Here is an 18,930-nt window from a genome sequence, read left to right as displayed (position 1 = left end):
TGGAAACCACAGAAAGACAGAAAACGGATATGAAAGTTTCCTTCCATTGACATTTTGCAGACACATTCACAAGTTCTCACCCTTATGTCTTTGACTGATTATGAAGAAGCAAGGATGGGTAAATCAAAACAGCTCGAAATTAAAGCATCAGACAGGCCAGAGCTACAGACGCGGAGAACAAAACACGGCAGAACTAAAAAGATAAGAACTAAAAGAAGTATAAAGATTGGCTTATTTCACAAAAGACTTTTTCTCTGCTGTTAGCTGGAAATGTTAGCCTATCATCTCATGAGCCAGTGGTAGATTGACTATGAAAGATGTACAAAGTTTTACCCTGTACTCATAAAAGATTTGAAGCAAGATACTTTTCACTAGGATTATTATTGAAACTATTATATCAGAGACATTTATTCTGCAAACTTTTTAAACAAATTGTCATCCTTTACGAAAACCTACTTCCACCCCTCCCCCCTGTTGTTGTGATAATAAACAATGTCTTTTCTCCGTGCATCGAAAACGCATTTTCGAATCGGAATGGCAATTGCAGTAATCTATAAGTCGTAATCAAATCAAGGTGGGGCAAAAACGGGTGGGACGAAAGCGGGTACGATGAAATGCAAGAATGAAAATTATTGTTGGACGAATACGGGTTCTCCCCAGCTATAATCCTCTACTTTGTCCCGTTTCCACCTCACGCGGGTGGGGGCGGGGAGGGGGGGTTGTACTTTGGGATGCATCGTGTTATACGAAGCTTTATTTTAAACAGAAGTGCTTGGGTCGCCCCTGTCGACACTACATGTACATGTAGCAGGCTATTCGAGGGGCAGGACATACCGAATTTAAGGCTGACAGTCTTGAAAACTCCACAAAACAACCCAATTCAAGAACCCTCAGAAGAGAGAGAGAGAGAGAGAGAGAGAGAGAGAGAGAGAGAGGGAGAGAGAGTGAGAGAGAGTGAGAGAGTTCAGTTTTGTTTGTTTCATACTATTTTAGTACATACATGCATTAATCATTGTTTCTTCCAACATCTTGGCAATGAGATCATGATAACATATAGGCTACTGAGTACAAACAGATTGTGCGGTCAAGTTTGGCATTCAGCCCAGACTGGAGGCATAATCACACAAATAGCCTAAATGATGGGACTTTTACAAATCATCAGTCACACAATAAAGAAGAACAAACACAAAAAAGAAGCAGTAAGCATGACTTGTGGCTCCATGACCAACTATTTAAAATTGAGGAGTTGTATTAAAATTCACATTTGCAGCAGGGCAACCCTCTCATCTTTTTGAGTTGTATGACCTCTATACAGAGGGAAGAGACAGACAAAAAGGCACTGATAGACAGGCAGACATAATACAGAAGGACGTTCAGATGCATACATGTTAAAATTGAATCAAATGAAGAATAGAATGAAAGTGCATATACAGCACTTGAAAACATATAAGGCTATATATAATTATCACTAATTGAGCATTTTTGAATCAGTACATAAATAAAGTGTATATAAAGTTAGAAAAGAAATAAAAAAATATTTAGCTTTCCTGATCCTGAAACAGCACGAACATCATGTACTTGAATTATAATGACTAATACATGGAAATCTTGCTAGTGAAGAAACAAATGAATTATAAGCTTTACCCTTTGTTGTAAAGACAAAGTTCCATAACTTTTAATATCACAAATACTTATTGGCACTGAAGAGAAAAAGAAAATGTACAAATAGAGAGAAATGTGAGAATTCAATTCTTTTTTACATGTGTAATAATGAAGATAACCACAAAGAAAGTAACTTACAATTTAAGTGACTTTAAAAGTGCACCATTAGGAGCTCTGACTAAGCTTCAGAAAAGGGAAGAGGAAATTATTCCAGGAGCAATGTCAACAATTTAAACCTCACTTGGATTCAATATCAAAACTTTACATTGTCTCTCATGATCAGCTAAGCCAAACTGGTACATCTATTGTATCGAATGGGTTTAGCTCTCCTTTCAAAGCTGTAGGCTTACGTAAAGACTGGATCTCCTAACGTCCATTTTTGATGGAACCAAGCTAAGCAGGTGGAGAACCTTAATCAATATTCTTCGTTAACCTGTATTCCTCGACAATATGATGACCTCCCATTCCCTTGCGTAACATTGAATTATAATTTGCTGTTTCCTTTCCCAATTCTGAAACTACAAATGCTGACAAGAGATCTTTACATACTTAATTCTCTCTTTAAGCAGTACTTCATTATTCCAGCCTCCATTCAGATCATGTAACACATACAAACAAACAAGTAGTGCGTTGATAGAAAAAAAGACAAAAGGGCTCTCTCTGGGTAGGTGAAAATGAACATGTTGTGAATTTCTTTTAGCAAAGGACAATATTGAACTGCATCAAATGCATCTGTCATTGATATTTATTCTCTCTGACAGAGACTCTGACTGCTTTGTTAGTTTGTCAAGCATATCAACATGCACATATGAAACAGACTGTCAGTCTGATAACAAGAATATACAGTACAACTTTGATCAAACAAACTTCACAATCACAGAATTTCTTTGTGCTGAGCAGATTTCATGATAAGTAGACGGCTAATGAAAAGAACAAAAAAGGAAGGGGGACTCCTTTCTTACTGTTTACAGTTCAGATCAGATGCTAGGCCTTGTGTAACATATTTTTAAAGTTATAATTCCTAACACAATCACAGCTTCCAACCTTTGGAAAAAAAAAAAAAAAGAAGGAAACTTTATACTTTATTTTCAACCTCAGATTGTTCCCTTGACCACATAGAACAAAGTTCACGGGAAGTTGTAGCTGTTAACTTTATGGTTTTCCACACTACTACTCAGGTATAAGGACAAAAACAAATTAAAAGACGTGGAGTTGATAAATCATAGCTGCACATTATAAAGACAATCTCTAAGAAAAAACAAAAAAAGCAGGGCATGACCATTAAATTTTAAATTTAGGATGATTGTTAGCTTTCCAATATCTCATCTCCCTGTCCCATGAAGCAAAGCCATTCTCTTGCAACCCGCTGTTCACAGGAAGTGGGACAGAAGGGATCTTTTCAGTTAATTGAAAGCATGTTTTAAGAAGAGTATTGACGATGGTAGGCTACTCTGAGAGAAAAAAAAAGGAAAGGGTGAGAATCAGCCGAGAGGAATGATGAAACGACTTAAAATTCTATTGTGTTAATTTGGTCTACTGGAATTTTTTTCAGAGCGTTTTAAAAGGGAAGTTGCAATGCATAGAATAAAGAGGGATTTGAAATCGTAAGACGTTGTACGAGAAAGTTACAGGAATTTTGAGCCAAACAGTATTTTTTAATATAAAATTTTACAAGTACTTAGTGCCTTCACCTTAAGTCTTTCAGGAGCATGATCTTAGAATTTTGGGATATCATAAGACGAAAATAAAGAGGCTCTGCCAATCTACTGGGATAAACTTTTGTACCCTAATCGTTTGAAAAGAAAAGCTTACTTCAGGTAATGACGGGTAAAATAATGATCATCTTTGCCTTTCTCACTCACTGTAGACATACACTTTCCATGTTTCCTTATCTCAGGCTAGCCTCTTGACCTTATTCCATGTCTTTCCACTTTTTAGTACATTATTCTCTGTGACTTTTCTCGAGGTTCCACGTGATCCAATTCCTCTTAATCTCTTGCCCTGTTTATTCCAATCCAACACTTTCTTTGTTATGCAGCTGCATGGCTTCCTGACGGTATGTCCAATCTATGACCACCATCTCCTTCCCATTTCATCTTCAACTGGGCTCTGTCTTGTTCTCCTATTTACTTCCTCCTTGGTGACAATGTCTGTTCATCTGATCTCCATTAGCTTTCTCAGATACTTGTTGATGAAAACCTGGATCCTCATTGTATGCAAGTCTGAGATGCATTCCATGTCTCACTTCCATACAATAAAACTTAACATTTGAGTTGAAAATCATATATATGCTTTACTTTGAGTGAGAATCCCTTGTCCCCCAAATCCTGTTTAAAGACGTGATAGCAGCCTGTGCCTTTTCAATGGGGGATTTAATTTCAGAAGTGAAAACAAGGTATTATCAATGGGCTGCTCTTGAGAAGACTTGATCATCTTGATATTTTAATTTTTTCAACTGCTCCAGTAATGGCAATTAACCCAGCCAAATCACTTTCACTAACTTTTCCACTCAGAAGATCCAAGATAAAACTGTAATAAAATTCTGGAGCCTGAGAAAGAGAAAATGAGCAACAGGCCAAATGTTAGCAGTGCAGTAATTATTCATCATGGATCGATCACAATAATGAACTCTAAGTAGGCTTATAATGTACAATAGGTATGTGGTTTTGTACAATACCATTTTTTAAAAGAAAAATTTTAGGATGAAGTGAAGAGGAAAGAGACTCTTACAAAATGGTAATCTAGAAAGTCTAAGAAGAAAGCCCAACACATTTATAAAGACTTAAGGCAAGAATTTTTGATACACATGGCATGTGGATGATTCATTCCTCTGAGAAGTTCTTCCAATTTGTGGATAAATTTTCTGCTGTCAACTGGCCAAATCAGTGTGGGCTAGATCCTTTAGATGGCACTGGGCCTAAAAAAAAATGTTGTTCATACTATTTATTCTGTGAGAGGATGAGGGTGGGTAGGTAATGAGCACATTATACCACTGTACATCAGCAAGAGGGGCTACCCTTTGAATAATTTCATTGATTTCCGCTGTCTGAATATTTTCTTGAGTACCAATTTTTAAAAAAGATAGCTGATCCATTTTTTCCCGAAAATATATACATATCTACATGTCATACATTTTGACTAAGAAGTGGATCCTTACCCGTTTTTTTGAGACATAGAATAGTGCAGAAAGTAAGTAACCCTTGAAACAAAACACATCCCAAGCTGCATCCCTACTAAGTCACTTATAGTTATAATTTATTTGAAAAACAAAATGAAAAGAAATACCTGGATACACTCTCTACCATGCGTACCAAAGTAGCAGAAGCTTGTCTGGCAAGGAGCAAAAATTTGCCCTCGATTTTAGAGTACATATAATAGATTTGGTTCTTTGGCCTCGACCTCGTTTTTCATTGGATGATGTATTGGTCTGGATCTTGCACCAAGCACAAAAGCATGATTCTCCTTTTCACAGTCCAGAGTATCATTTTCTTCAATGGAAAATAAAAGGAATTTTTGAGGATCTTTTGATTTTTTATAAATGGTGGCTCCGAGCCTGGATAAGACATTTTGATTTGAGAATGAAGACAATAGCAAAAAACTTTCTCATTTCTGTTAACACACATGCACTTACACTCATTTCTTTAGCTTTTGCAGATGTTGAAATCTCAAGACCAGAAATAGACTGGTTTGATTTAATGAGCGGAAGAATGGATCCGAAACAGGGGCTCAATCATGGATGAAATTTTGGCTGATGAAATTGACCATGACATCACAGTGGCAGATTTACAGTCAATGAAATGTTTTGACTACAGGTGGAGGGTTCCTTGCCTGTCCAGATAAAAGTGACATGCAGTTCTTTGATTAAATGCTATTAAACATGCTTTACAAAATATAATACCAGAAGAACCATGTTGATAGAACACTAAAGATCCACTCGGTAAACAGGCACAAATCTTACCCTTGATGACAATTTTTTCAAGAAAAGTAGTTGTTCACTGGTTAGACTTCTCAGGCATGCATACCTGAGAGAGAAAAAAACCCAACTCAAATTTACAATGGAATTGAAATCATGCTCTGATGCTACTGGAACACAGCCTATAATATAGGCCTACTTTGAGATTTCTCAAACATGAACATTTATAAAATTAATGAAAGGTAAAAATTACTTCAAAGTAAAAAAAATAATTAAGAACAATACTATGTACCATATGGAGTGCCAATTTACTAAAGGGATAGTGATTTTTTCAGTACGTGGAATACTTTTGCCCTTTTTTGTTTTTTTCCATCACAGCTTTTAATAAACACTTTTCATTTCTCCCCTACTTTTTCGAATAGCTTTTTTGAATGAAGACAAAGCCACTAGGTGCCATGTCATCTTACCATGCCTCATTTTTCAGTTTGCTTTCTTGTTTCATTAATATATTCCCCAAGAAATCACTGCCCTGAAAAGTGGCTCTGATTATTTAAACAAACTGTGACATACATCAGGGCATGAAGAGGATAGATAATAGACTGCATTTGTATTGCACAAATTCCAGCTCAACAGAATGCTCTATGCGCTTTACAATCTTTATTATTACCTGTACCTCAGCAGACCTGAAAACTTTCAGGAACAATCTCAGCTTCCTTGGAAGCATACAGTAATATATTATATATATTACATGGTTTCAATCCCAGCTCCATACAGGCAGGTAAAAATGTAGAGTACCATGAGTTTGCACAGATTGAAGCTGGTCTGCAAAGTTCTACAAACAAATGTGGTTAGAGAATGATTGAACAGCAAAGTATGACTTACTTTCCCAATTTGTTCTCCGTTATCCAGTCTACAACATTAAGCGTTGCTGAATCTGAAGCTGAAGACTGTGGTGGGCTTGAGACCAGAGCTGCACTTGCCTTTACTATGGCACCATCTGGATGGTCAACCTGTTTAAATTTTTAAGGACATGTGTGCAAAATAGTTGTGTGCAGAAATGATTGTAAAACGTTGAGCCTAGAATAACATTAACAAGCCTTACAATTATGAGCACATTACTCTGACAAAGCAAATCAGCAACTTAGTACAAGAAACCTGATTTAAAATTTGATATTTGAATACAGTATGACCTCTAGTACCACTAATAAAAACAATATTTTGAAAGAAAAAAAAATCTCATCTGGCAAAAAGGGCAAAAACACGACTACGATGTCTTAATTGTAAGATTATTTTGTTAAAATCCCAAAACCAGCCCGTAACAAAATTTGGTGTCAAATACGTTTGGTAATCAAGGTTAAAAAGCCCTGAAAATGTAACATGCTGAAAAGTCTTGCAAGTAAAGACCGCCATTTAAAAATGATTCTGACAAAACTGTGGTTGGTTGATATATTTTGTGAACAAGAAAAATCCTAACGTGGAGTTATCAAATGAAACTGCTGTTGTACACTGTATAGGCTACTCTGAAAAGAAAAGGCATGACATTTTTAATACTGTTTAAACTTTATATTTACAGTTGAAAAAAAAACCCATATTCATTAAATACAAGATTGAATATGCTGCCATTAAATTTCATGCTAAAATATTTTTTAGGAAAACTACTTTAAAACAATTGACATGTCTCAAAATGCGAAATTCAAAACTCATGAATATGATAGCGGTTTCAAATAGTCACTTACAGATGGAACTTCCAGCAACTTTCCTCTCTGTCCAATTTCTTTCACGAGGTCATTTATTTTCTCTTCAAACGGATATTTTCCTGGAAAAGGCAAAAATATTGCTTTAGATTGGGATGGTGTGAAAACAACTGCTTTGAATTTTGAGCAAGAATTTTCAAAAGCAAGGTTGTTTGAGAGATAGCAAGATTCATCACAAACTTTTATTCTGAGCTGACTTTGAATCTGAGGTCTCATCTCGTAAAGATTACAGCATTGCAATTTACAACATACTAATACAGTACCATATAACTGGAGGGGCATCAATAGTAACATTATAAAAAGTTTGGTAAAAAACAACATGCATACCTGAAAAATGGAAGAAAAGCTTTATTTATCCCAAGGAGCCAGAACATTTTTCACAATATGTTTTAATACTGGCTCCCAGTGAAAGAGTGTATCATATATAAAATCTGTTTAACTTGCTACAAGTGTTTAAATGATTTATCACCGGACTATCTAAAACAGCTTTTAACACCCTATGTGCCTCCTAGAACGCTCAGATCATCAAGTGACAAAACAACCCTTGTTAAGCCGAAAATAAATTACAAATCATATGGCCAACGCTCTTTTTCATATTTTGCCCCACTTGTTTGGAATAGGCTTCCAAAAACTATCAGAGAAGCAGAAAATCTAGAAATTTTAAAGAAGAAACTAAAATCATATCTATTTTCATCATATTTCGATTAGACAGAATGCATCCAAGCTGTAGATCGTTGTGAGTTTGTATGTGCGTATGTGCATATGTACGTATGTGTGTATGTGTGTATGTATGTGTGTGTGGTGCGTGCGTGAGTGAATATGTGTTTGCATGAGTATGTAACACTATGTACCTTTAAAATTGATTTGTAAATCCATAATATGTATCATGTTAAGCGCATAGAGCATTGCATAAGTGGATATGCCCTATTAAAATGCAATCCATTATTATTATTATTAGTCTCCGCCAAAGATTCCGGTGCTCCGGAGCAGGGAAAGTGCGAGATCTTAAGTGAACAGGATTGTAGCCGACGCACTAAGGGAAGAATCCACGGTCACGCATGGTCAGGCCCAAAATCGGTGAAATGATCCTCCCTTACTCTGAAATGAACTGATGTGACTCCCTGGAGTGGGTTTATGACTTAAGGCATGACTTAAGGCAAACAAAGAGTGTTCAACCTTGATGACCAATCACAATAGCATGAGGCATGCATTTATTATTAATTCAATCATGAGTCTTAAGATCTTCGCTGATCCTATTGGTCTGCCCTTTACCTGTACAAAACTTATAGCTTTCCATCTCTGACCGAGTTCCCCCCACCTCTGACGTAATGCACCGTTGTGTTGTGACCACCCCTTACCCACTCAGTGTACAATGAAAGGTTAGGAGGAAAGCTAAGATGCGAGAGCAAAGTTTGGGGAAAACAAACACATCATCGAGCTCACACCTTGGTGTGATACCGTCTGGGGCGAACATTGTAGCATTTCATTAAGATTTACAAAAGGGATGTAATCACATCCATGGGAGTGGCTGATCTGTGACGCAACGGACAGTTCAAGATTGCAATTTTCAGTTTGGTTGATCAGCTGCACTGGCTTGGGATTTAAAAAATATAAATTAGGAATTAAAATGCAGGATATTAGCCAAATGTAGCTCTTAGAAGTGGGACCTTAAGGGTGACTTTTGCGTAGTAAAAATTCTGTTTTCTTAACACACTGGGATCGTAAACGGTGGATTCTTAGGCGGAGACTACTGTACTTTAAAGCTCATACATTCTCAGAGACATGAGAATAAATTTGTTTGAATCATATTGGGACGGTGTAAAAGCAACTGGAATTTTAAAGAAAGCATTCCAAAGCTTACTTTATTTCAGAAATTTCATTTTTCTTCACTAACTTGGTTCCAATCTTTTTAGAATGGACTTTGAATCTAAGGTTTCATTTCTTAAACAAACATGCTGCACTGCCACTATGAACACAGAATACCACATACTGACGACACATCAACTGTGCAATACAAAAAGTTCAGTAATAAACTTCAACCAAACCTGAAAAATTGAAGAAAAGTTTCGTCCCAAGAAGGATACCTAACCATCCATCTGGTTTATACTCAAGCTGCATCAATAATGGGATGATTGGCTTTTGCAAAGAAAAAGCATATTCTGCCTCTGAAAGTAAAGAACGCAGAAAAGAAAATGTTCAGTTATGTACAACCGTAGCCGTCTCCTGGAATCTTTATCTTGTTAGTCAACATGCTCGTTAAGAAAGACTTGATAAATATTTAGAAATCAAATATTTGTTGAAAATCTTAAATAAAATGCTAGCTAGAGTCTACTTATTTCAATTTCTTTCTTAAGCAATCAACCTGGGGAAAAATCTTGATTTCTCTGTGGTCGTATGGAAAAGACTGATGGAATAAAAAGTGGGTCAAATAAATATTTTGGGACATGGTTTAGCCAATATCTCCATAAATAATATGAACAAACGAGAAAATATTCATGATCACTTTGTACTTCCAGCAATACAAATCTACAGGCCTGCAGTTATACTAGACTGAATTACCAGATCTGCAGTTTGGGCTTTCTTTATATTTCTCCGACATGCACACCAGAACAATTTCTGACTGCTCCACAGCTTCTGCCATGCCCTGAAGGGTGGAGCCGCTGAGGTTATCAATGTCCATCCACATGTTGTAACCTCGTGACTTCAAAGAGTCGCGAACCTGAGAGAATGAGAGAAAGGAAAGATCATTCAGGATTTACAATAGAAAAAAAAGATGTTAATTCAAAACTTGAATCACAAACTTTTCTTAATCTCCAACTGGCATTCTTTATCATTTTACAGATTGATTTTTGCTTTTCATGAGAAAAGGCAAGACAAACTTGAGCTTGAACTAATGTCTCATAGATCTGAGGAACATAAATGTATGAGGAAAAGAGTGATTGGGTCTATACATATGAAAAAAAGGTAAGAAAATAGATAGATATATATATATATATATATGTATATATATATATATATATATATATATATATATATATATATATACATAAAGCCAAAATACAACGCCAATTTAGTTGAAGGTCTACCATAATGTTTTTTGTTTAGTCGAAGGTCTTCTGCCGAACCAGTCCTCCAACTAGTTTGGATGAAGGTCTCTACCAGTTTATACATGTTTGGACTTTAGTTTACATTTTCCATTTGTGTTTAAACAAACTTGGAACTGTCATTAGCCATATTAAAAATGTTTTGATGGTTGTATTTTGTTAGGGGGATGGAGGGGTGTTCAGGTTTCAGGATGGGAAGGAGGGGAGGGGGGGGGGGGGGCTCTGATTTCTTGAAAATCCAGTTTAACCTGTCTATGACGGAATTGCAAGAGAGCCGGAAAACAATGCCTTCTTAGACATTTTCCATCTTAGACAGGAGAATTTAAGGAAAGAGGGAGGGAGTTCCAGAGGCCCAGCAACTGGGATCATGGGTCGCTAGTCCAGTCAGCAAGCAGAGGTCAAACCTAACATCTCTCAAGTGCTATCACAGCGTCTCTCACTCTGATAATGGCATGTGAGCGTCCCATTTACCCATAGCCATCATTGCTTGCATCTCATAGGACTACTATTTGATCTAATAATTAAAAACAGAACTGATTGAACATCTCCTTTGCTTCCACCCTTGCCCTATGCATCGGTGGATACGCACAGTCGACCAATGACATCCATCCCATGCATGTAACAATGCAATAGGTCAAATTAATTTCACACCTCTGGCCTCAAGCTATCCAGGAAAATTTAAAGGCTGGAGTACCACTCGAGCACTTTCACAAGCACTGGTGAAATTTCACATCCACACCACCCTGATCATCTGCACCACTAAGGGCTCACACCCTCACTCCCCTTTCTTGCCTGGTGGCAGGGCATAAAGGTTAGAGCCGATGGGAACAAACTTGATAGTTCTGTTTCAAATCAGGACTGAATAGGTACAGCATTTTCTGTCTTAGACAGGTAAAAAGCCTCAAAAGGGAAGGAATTTATATTTCCATTTCCGCATTAGGCAGGTGTCCGTTTCATAGAGGTAACTATAGAGGAATTTATTAAGAGGGGAGTAGGGAGATTCTGTTATGACAGGTTTGTCTGTAGTCCCAGCTGGTCACTTGAAGTCCAAACTTACTTGTCAATTACAATATCTTTCACACTGCAAAATTCTTTCATCTACATGACTCCACAAAATGAAGCAATTCATCCATCTATACACTGTGGATGTAAACGCCACCACTTTTGGCCTCAATGTCCCCAGCGTTGTTGTTAGCATGGCCAATCAGGCGGGACTTGCACTTCACAGTAAATTGTGGTCGATTGAGTGAAACTTACAGTAGAGTGCTGTAACACGATAGACCTTCAACTTTAAATCAGCACCCAAAATACTCTCCATTAATAGAAGCAAATGAAAAGGAAAGTTTTAATTTCATAAATCAAATGTAAATTTCAAGTGAGTGCTCTTTCAACACAAATACTTTTAGTTTAAGCGGTTATTTTCATCAATGACAAACATTAGCAGAAAAACTTTGCATTTCCCTTTACTTGAAAATTCATGCAGTATCAGTACATGTTTGTCCACAAAGCAACCGAAAAGTGATGTAAAAAAAGAAATAATAAAAAATTATTTACCTCAATGAGTTTCTTCTGATCTGACCAGTTGTAGCTTATCATAATATGCAGATTGCTCGATGTAGTACTTGAATCAGGTTGGGCCAACTTTTTCTTTTTATGCGGGGCTGAAAGTTGTATACACATTGATCATAGCTCCACGGATATTAGACATTGCTATTCCTTTGTGCAAAATATCAAAACTCCCTGGCATGTATGGAATTGAAGAACTTTATGTAAAGCAGCCATGTGCCCTATGATTTCTTTGGATTCACACAAAATAATTATATAGGAACATCAATGATGTCTGCGTTGTTGTTATTGATAAAAAATTCCCCCCATTGACCCAATGCCATGAACTGATACTTGAAGATTCTCTTGAATAATTATGTATGTATTTCCCAGAAAAGGATTTTCTGGGTCTGGCCTGAGATGGAGAAAGTTTCATCTTATGCCATTTAGTGTTAGGCGGAGGAAAGGTTTGATTATCCACTGTTTCATACCAGTGATATCACAACAGACATGCTGGCGAATACTGTGATTAAAGAGTGCCGGGGAGAGCGGGTGGATACAATGGAAAGATACACAAGGACCCTATTTAGATTAGAACATAAGTGAATTTATATGCAGTGTCTGCTGTGGACCATTTTGATGAAAATATAAAATATGGTACCTTTTCTATCACTACTCCGTGGAGTATTCTTATTGTAAATGATTTATTAAAAACCATGAATAGTCAATGAAGACATAAAGTCAGTGACTTTTAACATACTAATTTGGCAATATAGACATGTGAGAAAAAAGATGGCGACTGAACCTGATATTTGATTAAAGTCACAGAGGCTCCAAACAGTAAATCTGTAATTAGCAGACTGTCACCATACTAGATTTAAGCAAACTGATAAAGTCACAGGTTTGATGATTAGTGGAAATGTCACATCTGGACTTTGAAGTTGAAGTATGGAAAATTAGCTTGCGGTAGAGCATTCATAATGCTTTTGGTCATTTTGACAGAAAGAATTTTGCTTGTTTGGTCATTCTAAATAAAACAGATTTAAGAAAAGCCATTTATGAAAACTACACTTAACAGAGCTGAATATAAATCATATTACGTCAAAGATTCTTCGGGTCAATGGGGGGTCAGGCAAGGACATTACAAATCAATGAGAAGAGCCAAGTTAACTGAAGCAATTTCAAGTACAGTCCAAATTGTCCAAGACTGCCACCCATATTATACAAGACATTATTGATAAGAAAGAGTGTCAGATGAAAGCATGAGTTGTTTTGACCACTGATAAGAGTGAACATCAAAGTGACACAACATACCAAGCATAATACACGAAATAAATTTAAACAATAGCAACAATCAAAACCATGAAATAATTCCATGGGAAGGTTGCTATACACTCACTTTAGAATATATTAGCACCTTTGCTAACAGGAACTGCTATGAAATGAAGGTTCAGCATTTGAAAACATCTTCATTTGGTAACTGTGGTGTTTACCAATATCGAATGGAAATTACTCCTTACCTTCTATTTCTCTCTTTCCCATTTTTAGGACCCACAAGGTGCCTTGCAAAGCTCTTGTAATCTTTTTGTTTGATGATTTTCTGCTCAGAGTTTCAATGGCCTCCATAAGCTCTTTGTCATCCTAAAAACCCAATGAAGAATCAAATATTAGTTACACGCATTGGTTATTCTAAATTTTGTCTCGATAATTTTTTTCATGCTAAAAGGAAATGAAATCTTTTTTAATGCTTTGAACACTGAATGAGCAGTTTACATTGTAAGAAAATACTAAAATACTACAGAACATGATCAAGACTGTATTTCCCATTAAAATTAAGTTTAATAATGGAAATGTAAGATGCTCTGTTACTCTCATCATGAGCTTGAAATAATGATGCACCCTGTACATAATGTTGCACCCTGTACATAATGATGCACCCTGTACATAATGTTGCACCCTGTACATAATGATGCACCCTGTACATAATGTTGCACCCTGTACATAATGTTGCACCCTGTACATAATGATGCACCCTGTACATAATGTTGCACCCTGTACATAATGATGCACCCTGTACATAATGATGCACCCTGTACATAATGATGCACCCTGTACATAATGATGCACCCTGTACATAATGATGCACCCTGTACATAATGATGCACATCGTAACTGAGGAGAGCACAACAAAGGAAAAAAGGACATATCCAAGATGGAACTGACAAAGCTAAAGTGACAAGGATATTAATGCAATATGCTTCACCTGACAGTCCACAGGCAAGTAGGCTACATAGATCTAAACTCCAAATATCATCTTGTTCAGACCAAGTTAGCCTTTAATAATATATTGCAGTACGGTATCTTAATCTGCAGTATGGGCTGCATGTGCTTGGGACATATTTATGTTGGCATACTTGCATTGCATCAATGAAGGTACCTTCACACCATAAACAACAGGTGAGGAATACTTTATGTTGATCATTTTTTGGATGAATAAAGAGAAGCCATGACCAAGAAATCAAATTTCCAACGTTGAAATAATAAATCTAAATACTTGCTTCTCACATAGTTGAGTGATCTCATGTGGAGCTGTACAGAACATAACCCAAACCTTCTCTGGGAGTAGGGTATATTTTACTTAGAATGAATATGGTCAAATACCTCTTGGATGCCAATGACAGCCAGGATGTTTTTTTTATCAACTTTCACATACACCTTGTTTTTCAAGCCAGCCATCCAGGCATGATTCAGTGAGATTGGACTCACACTCATATTATTCTAAGCAACTAGTTAAACATACATGCAGTTGAGCCAACACTATAAACACTGGAGTGCTATTTATATAGTGCTGACTGTTCGATTTTAAAGAAAAAATATAGTTGATATAAGTCAGAGAGGTGTGAGTGTTCCGAAGTTCAAGACAGGACTCAATATCAAAATAATATTGACCAATTACAGGTACCCCTAGGAACTAATTAAATACAGGATCCCTACTCCGCACAAAGTAAACTTTCAAATCGTTTAAAAACATAACACATAGCAATGGTGAACAGAACTTGCAGTTGTAATTTAATCTAATTCACTGTGAGTTTCCAAACCAGATGGCTTTATTTTTATTGATAAGGGCATGAAATGAGTTAACCATTCTCTCCTTCCAGGGAACAGTTTTCAGACAGCTTCTTCACATTTTTAAGAGTATGAGCACTAACAATGTAAGAAGTTATTTTAACTGATTTCAAGTGTCATGTTTGAAAAAAAAACTGAGTACATAATCATGGTGACAGTATGCATTTCCATGAACTAAGGTATTCTATAAATTTTGAGCAAATCTGAAGAAGAGTACAACTATCTGAACCGAAATGATGAGACATTCCCAACCATTCAGATTCAATGCAGGTAGTTGAAGAGGGCAATGAGTCATAGGTACTACATATACACTCATCTGTCACTCTTGTCTCTAGTTTTGTCGATAACCAGCACTTCAAAAGGCCCCTCTTTTGTCAATACTGCTAAAAATTAATAAGCCCTTTGAAACGGAATAAACAAAACCACCTAGACCAACAAGCTGAAAAAAAAAGAATTAGTTTCAAAACAGTCTCACCTTTATTTTGCTCTTGTTCTCCTCATCAAATGACAATTGCCACAACAGATTGGCACCTGCCTCAATCTCCTTTTCATCACCCGTTGTTAAGATGGTCAAAACCAAGCTCAACACACCTTTGTTAACAAGTAGTTTTTTTATTTCATCATTTCTGCTGAATCCGCTCAAGCCTTGAATCAATTCTTCTGCCCTAAAGACACAAGAAAAGAGTAATTTCATTTATAAAAATCACAATAACAAAAAGAAGGGAAAAAAAATTAGTATTAGTGAATGCCGTAATATTTACGTAATACAAAATGATCTTATACCACTATTCCTATCAAATGTTATTAAGAATTAGCAAGGTCTACACTGGACTTTCTCAGCCTGTATTTGACTACTGGTGTGGATTTGTAAGCTCACTAATGAAGATGAAGGGCAGGAGTGGGGGGTGGGAAGAGGAGATGAAAGCTGGTGACAGAGCAGAAGAAGAGAACCAGAAATGAGGAGAAAGGGGAACATTTTAGACAAGAAAATTTTTGCCGTTGTCTGGTTTCGAACCCGGGACCTATTTAATGAGAGGCGAACACCATACCTCTAGACAATGAGATCCCTCACTCTTATTAAATTAATGTTTGGAAAAATTTTAAGATAACTTTTTCCCTTCAACCATCCCTCTTTGCCATGAAAAATTGCTTAAGACACAAGGATCATTTTAAGTAATGCAATGAAGAAAAAAAATCCACTTAATTGTCGTATTTTACTCACGAAAATCCATCATATCGATGTTCTGATAGTTTCCACGCTCGCACCGTCAACATTATCACCAGGTCAAGAACAGCATCATGTGATATGAGTAGATGATTCTGATCCTCATCAATGATGAGTGACAAGGTCAATAGCACTAGCATTGTCACCTCTGGAGAAAAAGAAAAAAAAATGGAGATATATATATATATATATATATAATATATGAAAAAAAATTGAGACTCACAAAGATAGGTAAGAATCTGTTAATTCACAAAACAGTAGACTGAAATAGTAAGACATCTTGTCCTTAGGGTGATGCTTTGCACCATTGAATTGGAACAATAATGATCACAAAATGCAACTGGAAACATTTTCTAAACTAAAGTTGCCATAAATCAAAAGCTTTTAAATTATATTATATATCTTTCTTCCAACAGGGAGAAACATACTCTTTCTCAGTCCCTAAAAATCTCATGCATGCATATTGGACGAGTACAGACATACTAAAGATTATCTTATTCATGACAGACTCAGTGTGACTGCGATACAGTTCAAAAGCTCTCAGAAATACTGGATAAAATGCACTGCAATTGTGACACAAATGAATGTCAAAAGGCAAAATTGTTTGGCCACACTCGACACATATAAAAGACATCAAAAGTGGAGGGCAGACTACAAAGGAGAAAGAAAACAAAATAGAGATGGTACACCAAAGTAAAATTTAATCTAATTGTATTTATGCACATAACATCTGTCCGTTATTTTTCAAATAGAAGAATTGTTTGCAGCTGGAAAGCAATGGGATTAGTAGTATAGTAGAGGATTTTATGGCGCTCGCAACTGCATAAGGTCATATGAGCGCCAAGGGGTGGGTGTCAACAGAGAAGTCCTTACAGGGAATCAGACTTAGACTGCTCACCTCTCTTGCTTCAACAGCACAAGGTCTGCTTCGACTATCAAGGCACCCCGGAAATAGCAGGTCCCAAGAGAGTGACAAACATACAAAAGAAGTAGAGGAAAATGACAATAGTAAGGATCAGGAAAGAAAAAGCAGCACTTCCCTGTTGTAGATCAGGCACAGTTATGAGCGTGACATGATGAATCAGCCCATTTACAATTCTACTATGCTTGAACGAGAAATGTCCCCCCTTTGGGAATGGCTAGAGACACTTCAGTCAGTGGCACTGTCCCGGGGGGTTGGGTGGGGGGGAAGCAATGGGATTGTCAGGAGACTATCCTCCAGTGTTACTTTTGTAAAGACATCCATTTGTGGATTGTCCAAGAAGATACATAGTCAAAATCATAAAGCAGCTTATAGTTGCTGCTTTAATGAAACAGCGTTCCTCACTTGTCTCCTCTTTATAGTCCAGGAAATGTCCTAAAACGGTAACCACTTCTAGGTCTCTGAACATCTGTCTCAAGTCTGGAAGTTTTGCCATGTTGTGCAAAGTCCCAATTGCTGTCTCAAAAGTCAATGAGTGCCTCTGTAGAGAGAATAGGGACACAATTACGTAGCATTTTCTCCAAAAAAATAGTTCTGCTTAATTGAAGATCAAGATCCTCCACCCAGAAAGGGCTATTAACTTGTAGTGTAGAATGTAATTGGACAACTATTAATCTGTATTTTAGATACAAAAGAATTGGCCAGAAGTAAATTAATTAATGTCAATATGCAATAATAATACCATTTTTTCTCACAATGTCTTGAAAGTGCATTTTTCCATTTAATATGGGTAATGAATGAAGGCCAAAGATGGCAAAATGAGAAAAACAATGTCATCTTCACAGAGCAGAAAAAAAGGAGTGGAGTGATATGGGTTTTTTTCTTTCATTTATACATTAGATTGAGCTATGGCATGCACTAGAATGTTTTAAAATCTAAATTTCAAATCCTACCATCCTCCCCCCTCCCCCCAAAATAAGAAAAAAAAATGAAAAAGAAAAGCTAAAGAACAAAAAAGGTATAGCCTCAACAAAATTGATTTAGAAAAATCGATTAAAAAATCGATAATAAAAACAAATTGATTAAAAAAAAAACCTTAACAAAATCACTCTGATATATATATATTATATATATATATATATATATATATGTCCATCATCATCCATGTTATAGGTATAAACTGATTAGTAGTATTATCAAATTCTGTTTATTGCTAAATACAAAAAAATGAGTGAAATAGCGAGAACATACACTTGCATTTCAGCAAACAAATATATAGAATATTCTCCAAATGGAACAGGAAAAACTTTTGCTGTTTATTGATCACATCAAACAGCTATTATATTGTACAGGACGTGTGGTGAAAGTGAAAACTCATTAAAAAAACTATCCACTTTGAAATGGTCTGTTATCTTCTCCATCCTGAGGGTAAGTAGATTCTATTCTACTCACAAGACTTGAGCGCTCATTTGGCTTATCGGGCACTGTGCTTTCATGTTTAAGTCATATTTACTAGAAAGAGTTCAGTCAGTGCAAATTAAAAATAGCTTTTCAAAGCAGGTCAGGCTCGATTATGGAGTTCCACAGGGGTCCGTTCTTGGACCAGTGCTCTTTACACTATATACACAGCCCTTAGCAAGCATTTTACAAAATCATGGATTGAATTATCATTTTTATGC

General features: G+C 36.4%; 1 protein-coding gene across 2 annotated transcripts in view; it reads right to left on the bottom strand.

The window, feature by feature from the left end:
• Positions 1 to 1,210: 1,210 nt before the first annotated feature.
• The window catches only part of LOC101851026, a 27,680-nt gene continuing 9,960 nt past the window's right edge, over positions 1,211 to 18,930 (bottom strand). For both annotated transcript variants that reach the window (XM_005094465.2, XM_035968784.1), the window contains 11 exons: positions 17,657 to 17,792; positions 16,327 to 16,477; positions 15,580 to 15,769; positions 13,499 to 13,619; positions 11,988 to 12,094; positions 9,889 to 10,048; positions 9,375 to 9,494; positions 7,312 to 7,391; positions 6,458 to 6,585; positions 5,621 to 5,684; positions 1,211 to 4,211 (listed from right to left, as the gene is read on the bottom strand). In XM_005094465.2, the coding sequence (XP_005094522.1) occupies positions 4,092 to 4,211; positions 5,621 to 5,684; positions 6,458 to 6,585; positions 7,312 to 7,391; positions 9,375 to 9,494; positions 9,889 to 10,048; positions 11,988 to 12,094; positions 13,499 to 13,619; positions 15,580 to 15,769; positions 16,327 to 16,477; positions 17,657 to 17,792 (1,377 nt within the window). In that variant the 3' untranslated portion in view covers positions 1,211 to 4,091. The remainder of the gene's footprint in view (positions 4,212 to 5,620; positions 5,685 to 6,457; positions 6,586 to 7,311; positions 7,392 to 9,374; positions 9,495 to 9,888; positions 10,049 to 11,987; positions 12,095 to 13,498; positions 13,620 to 15,579; positions 15,770 to 16,326; positions 16,478 to 17,656; positions 17,793 to 18,930) is intronic.

The sequence above is a fragment of the Aplysia californica genome, unplaced genomic scaffold (genome assembly GCF_000002075.1).
Source record: "Aplysia californica isolate F4 #8 unplaced genomic scaffold, AplCal3.0 scaffold00082, whole genome shotgun sequence".
NCBI lineage: Eukaryota > Metazoa > Mollusca > Gastropoda > Aplysiida > Aplysiidae > Aplysia > Aplysia californica.
The sequence above is the reverse complement of the archived record's forward strand: the minus strand, read 5'-3'. Positions and strand labels throughout refer to the sequence as shown.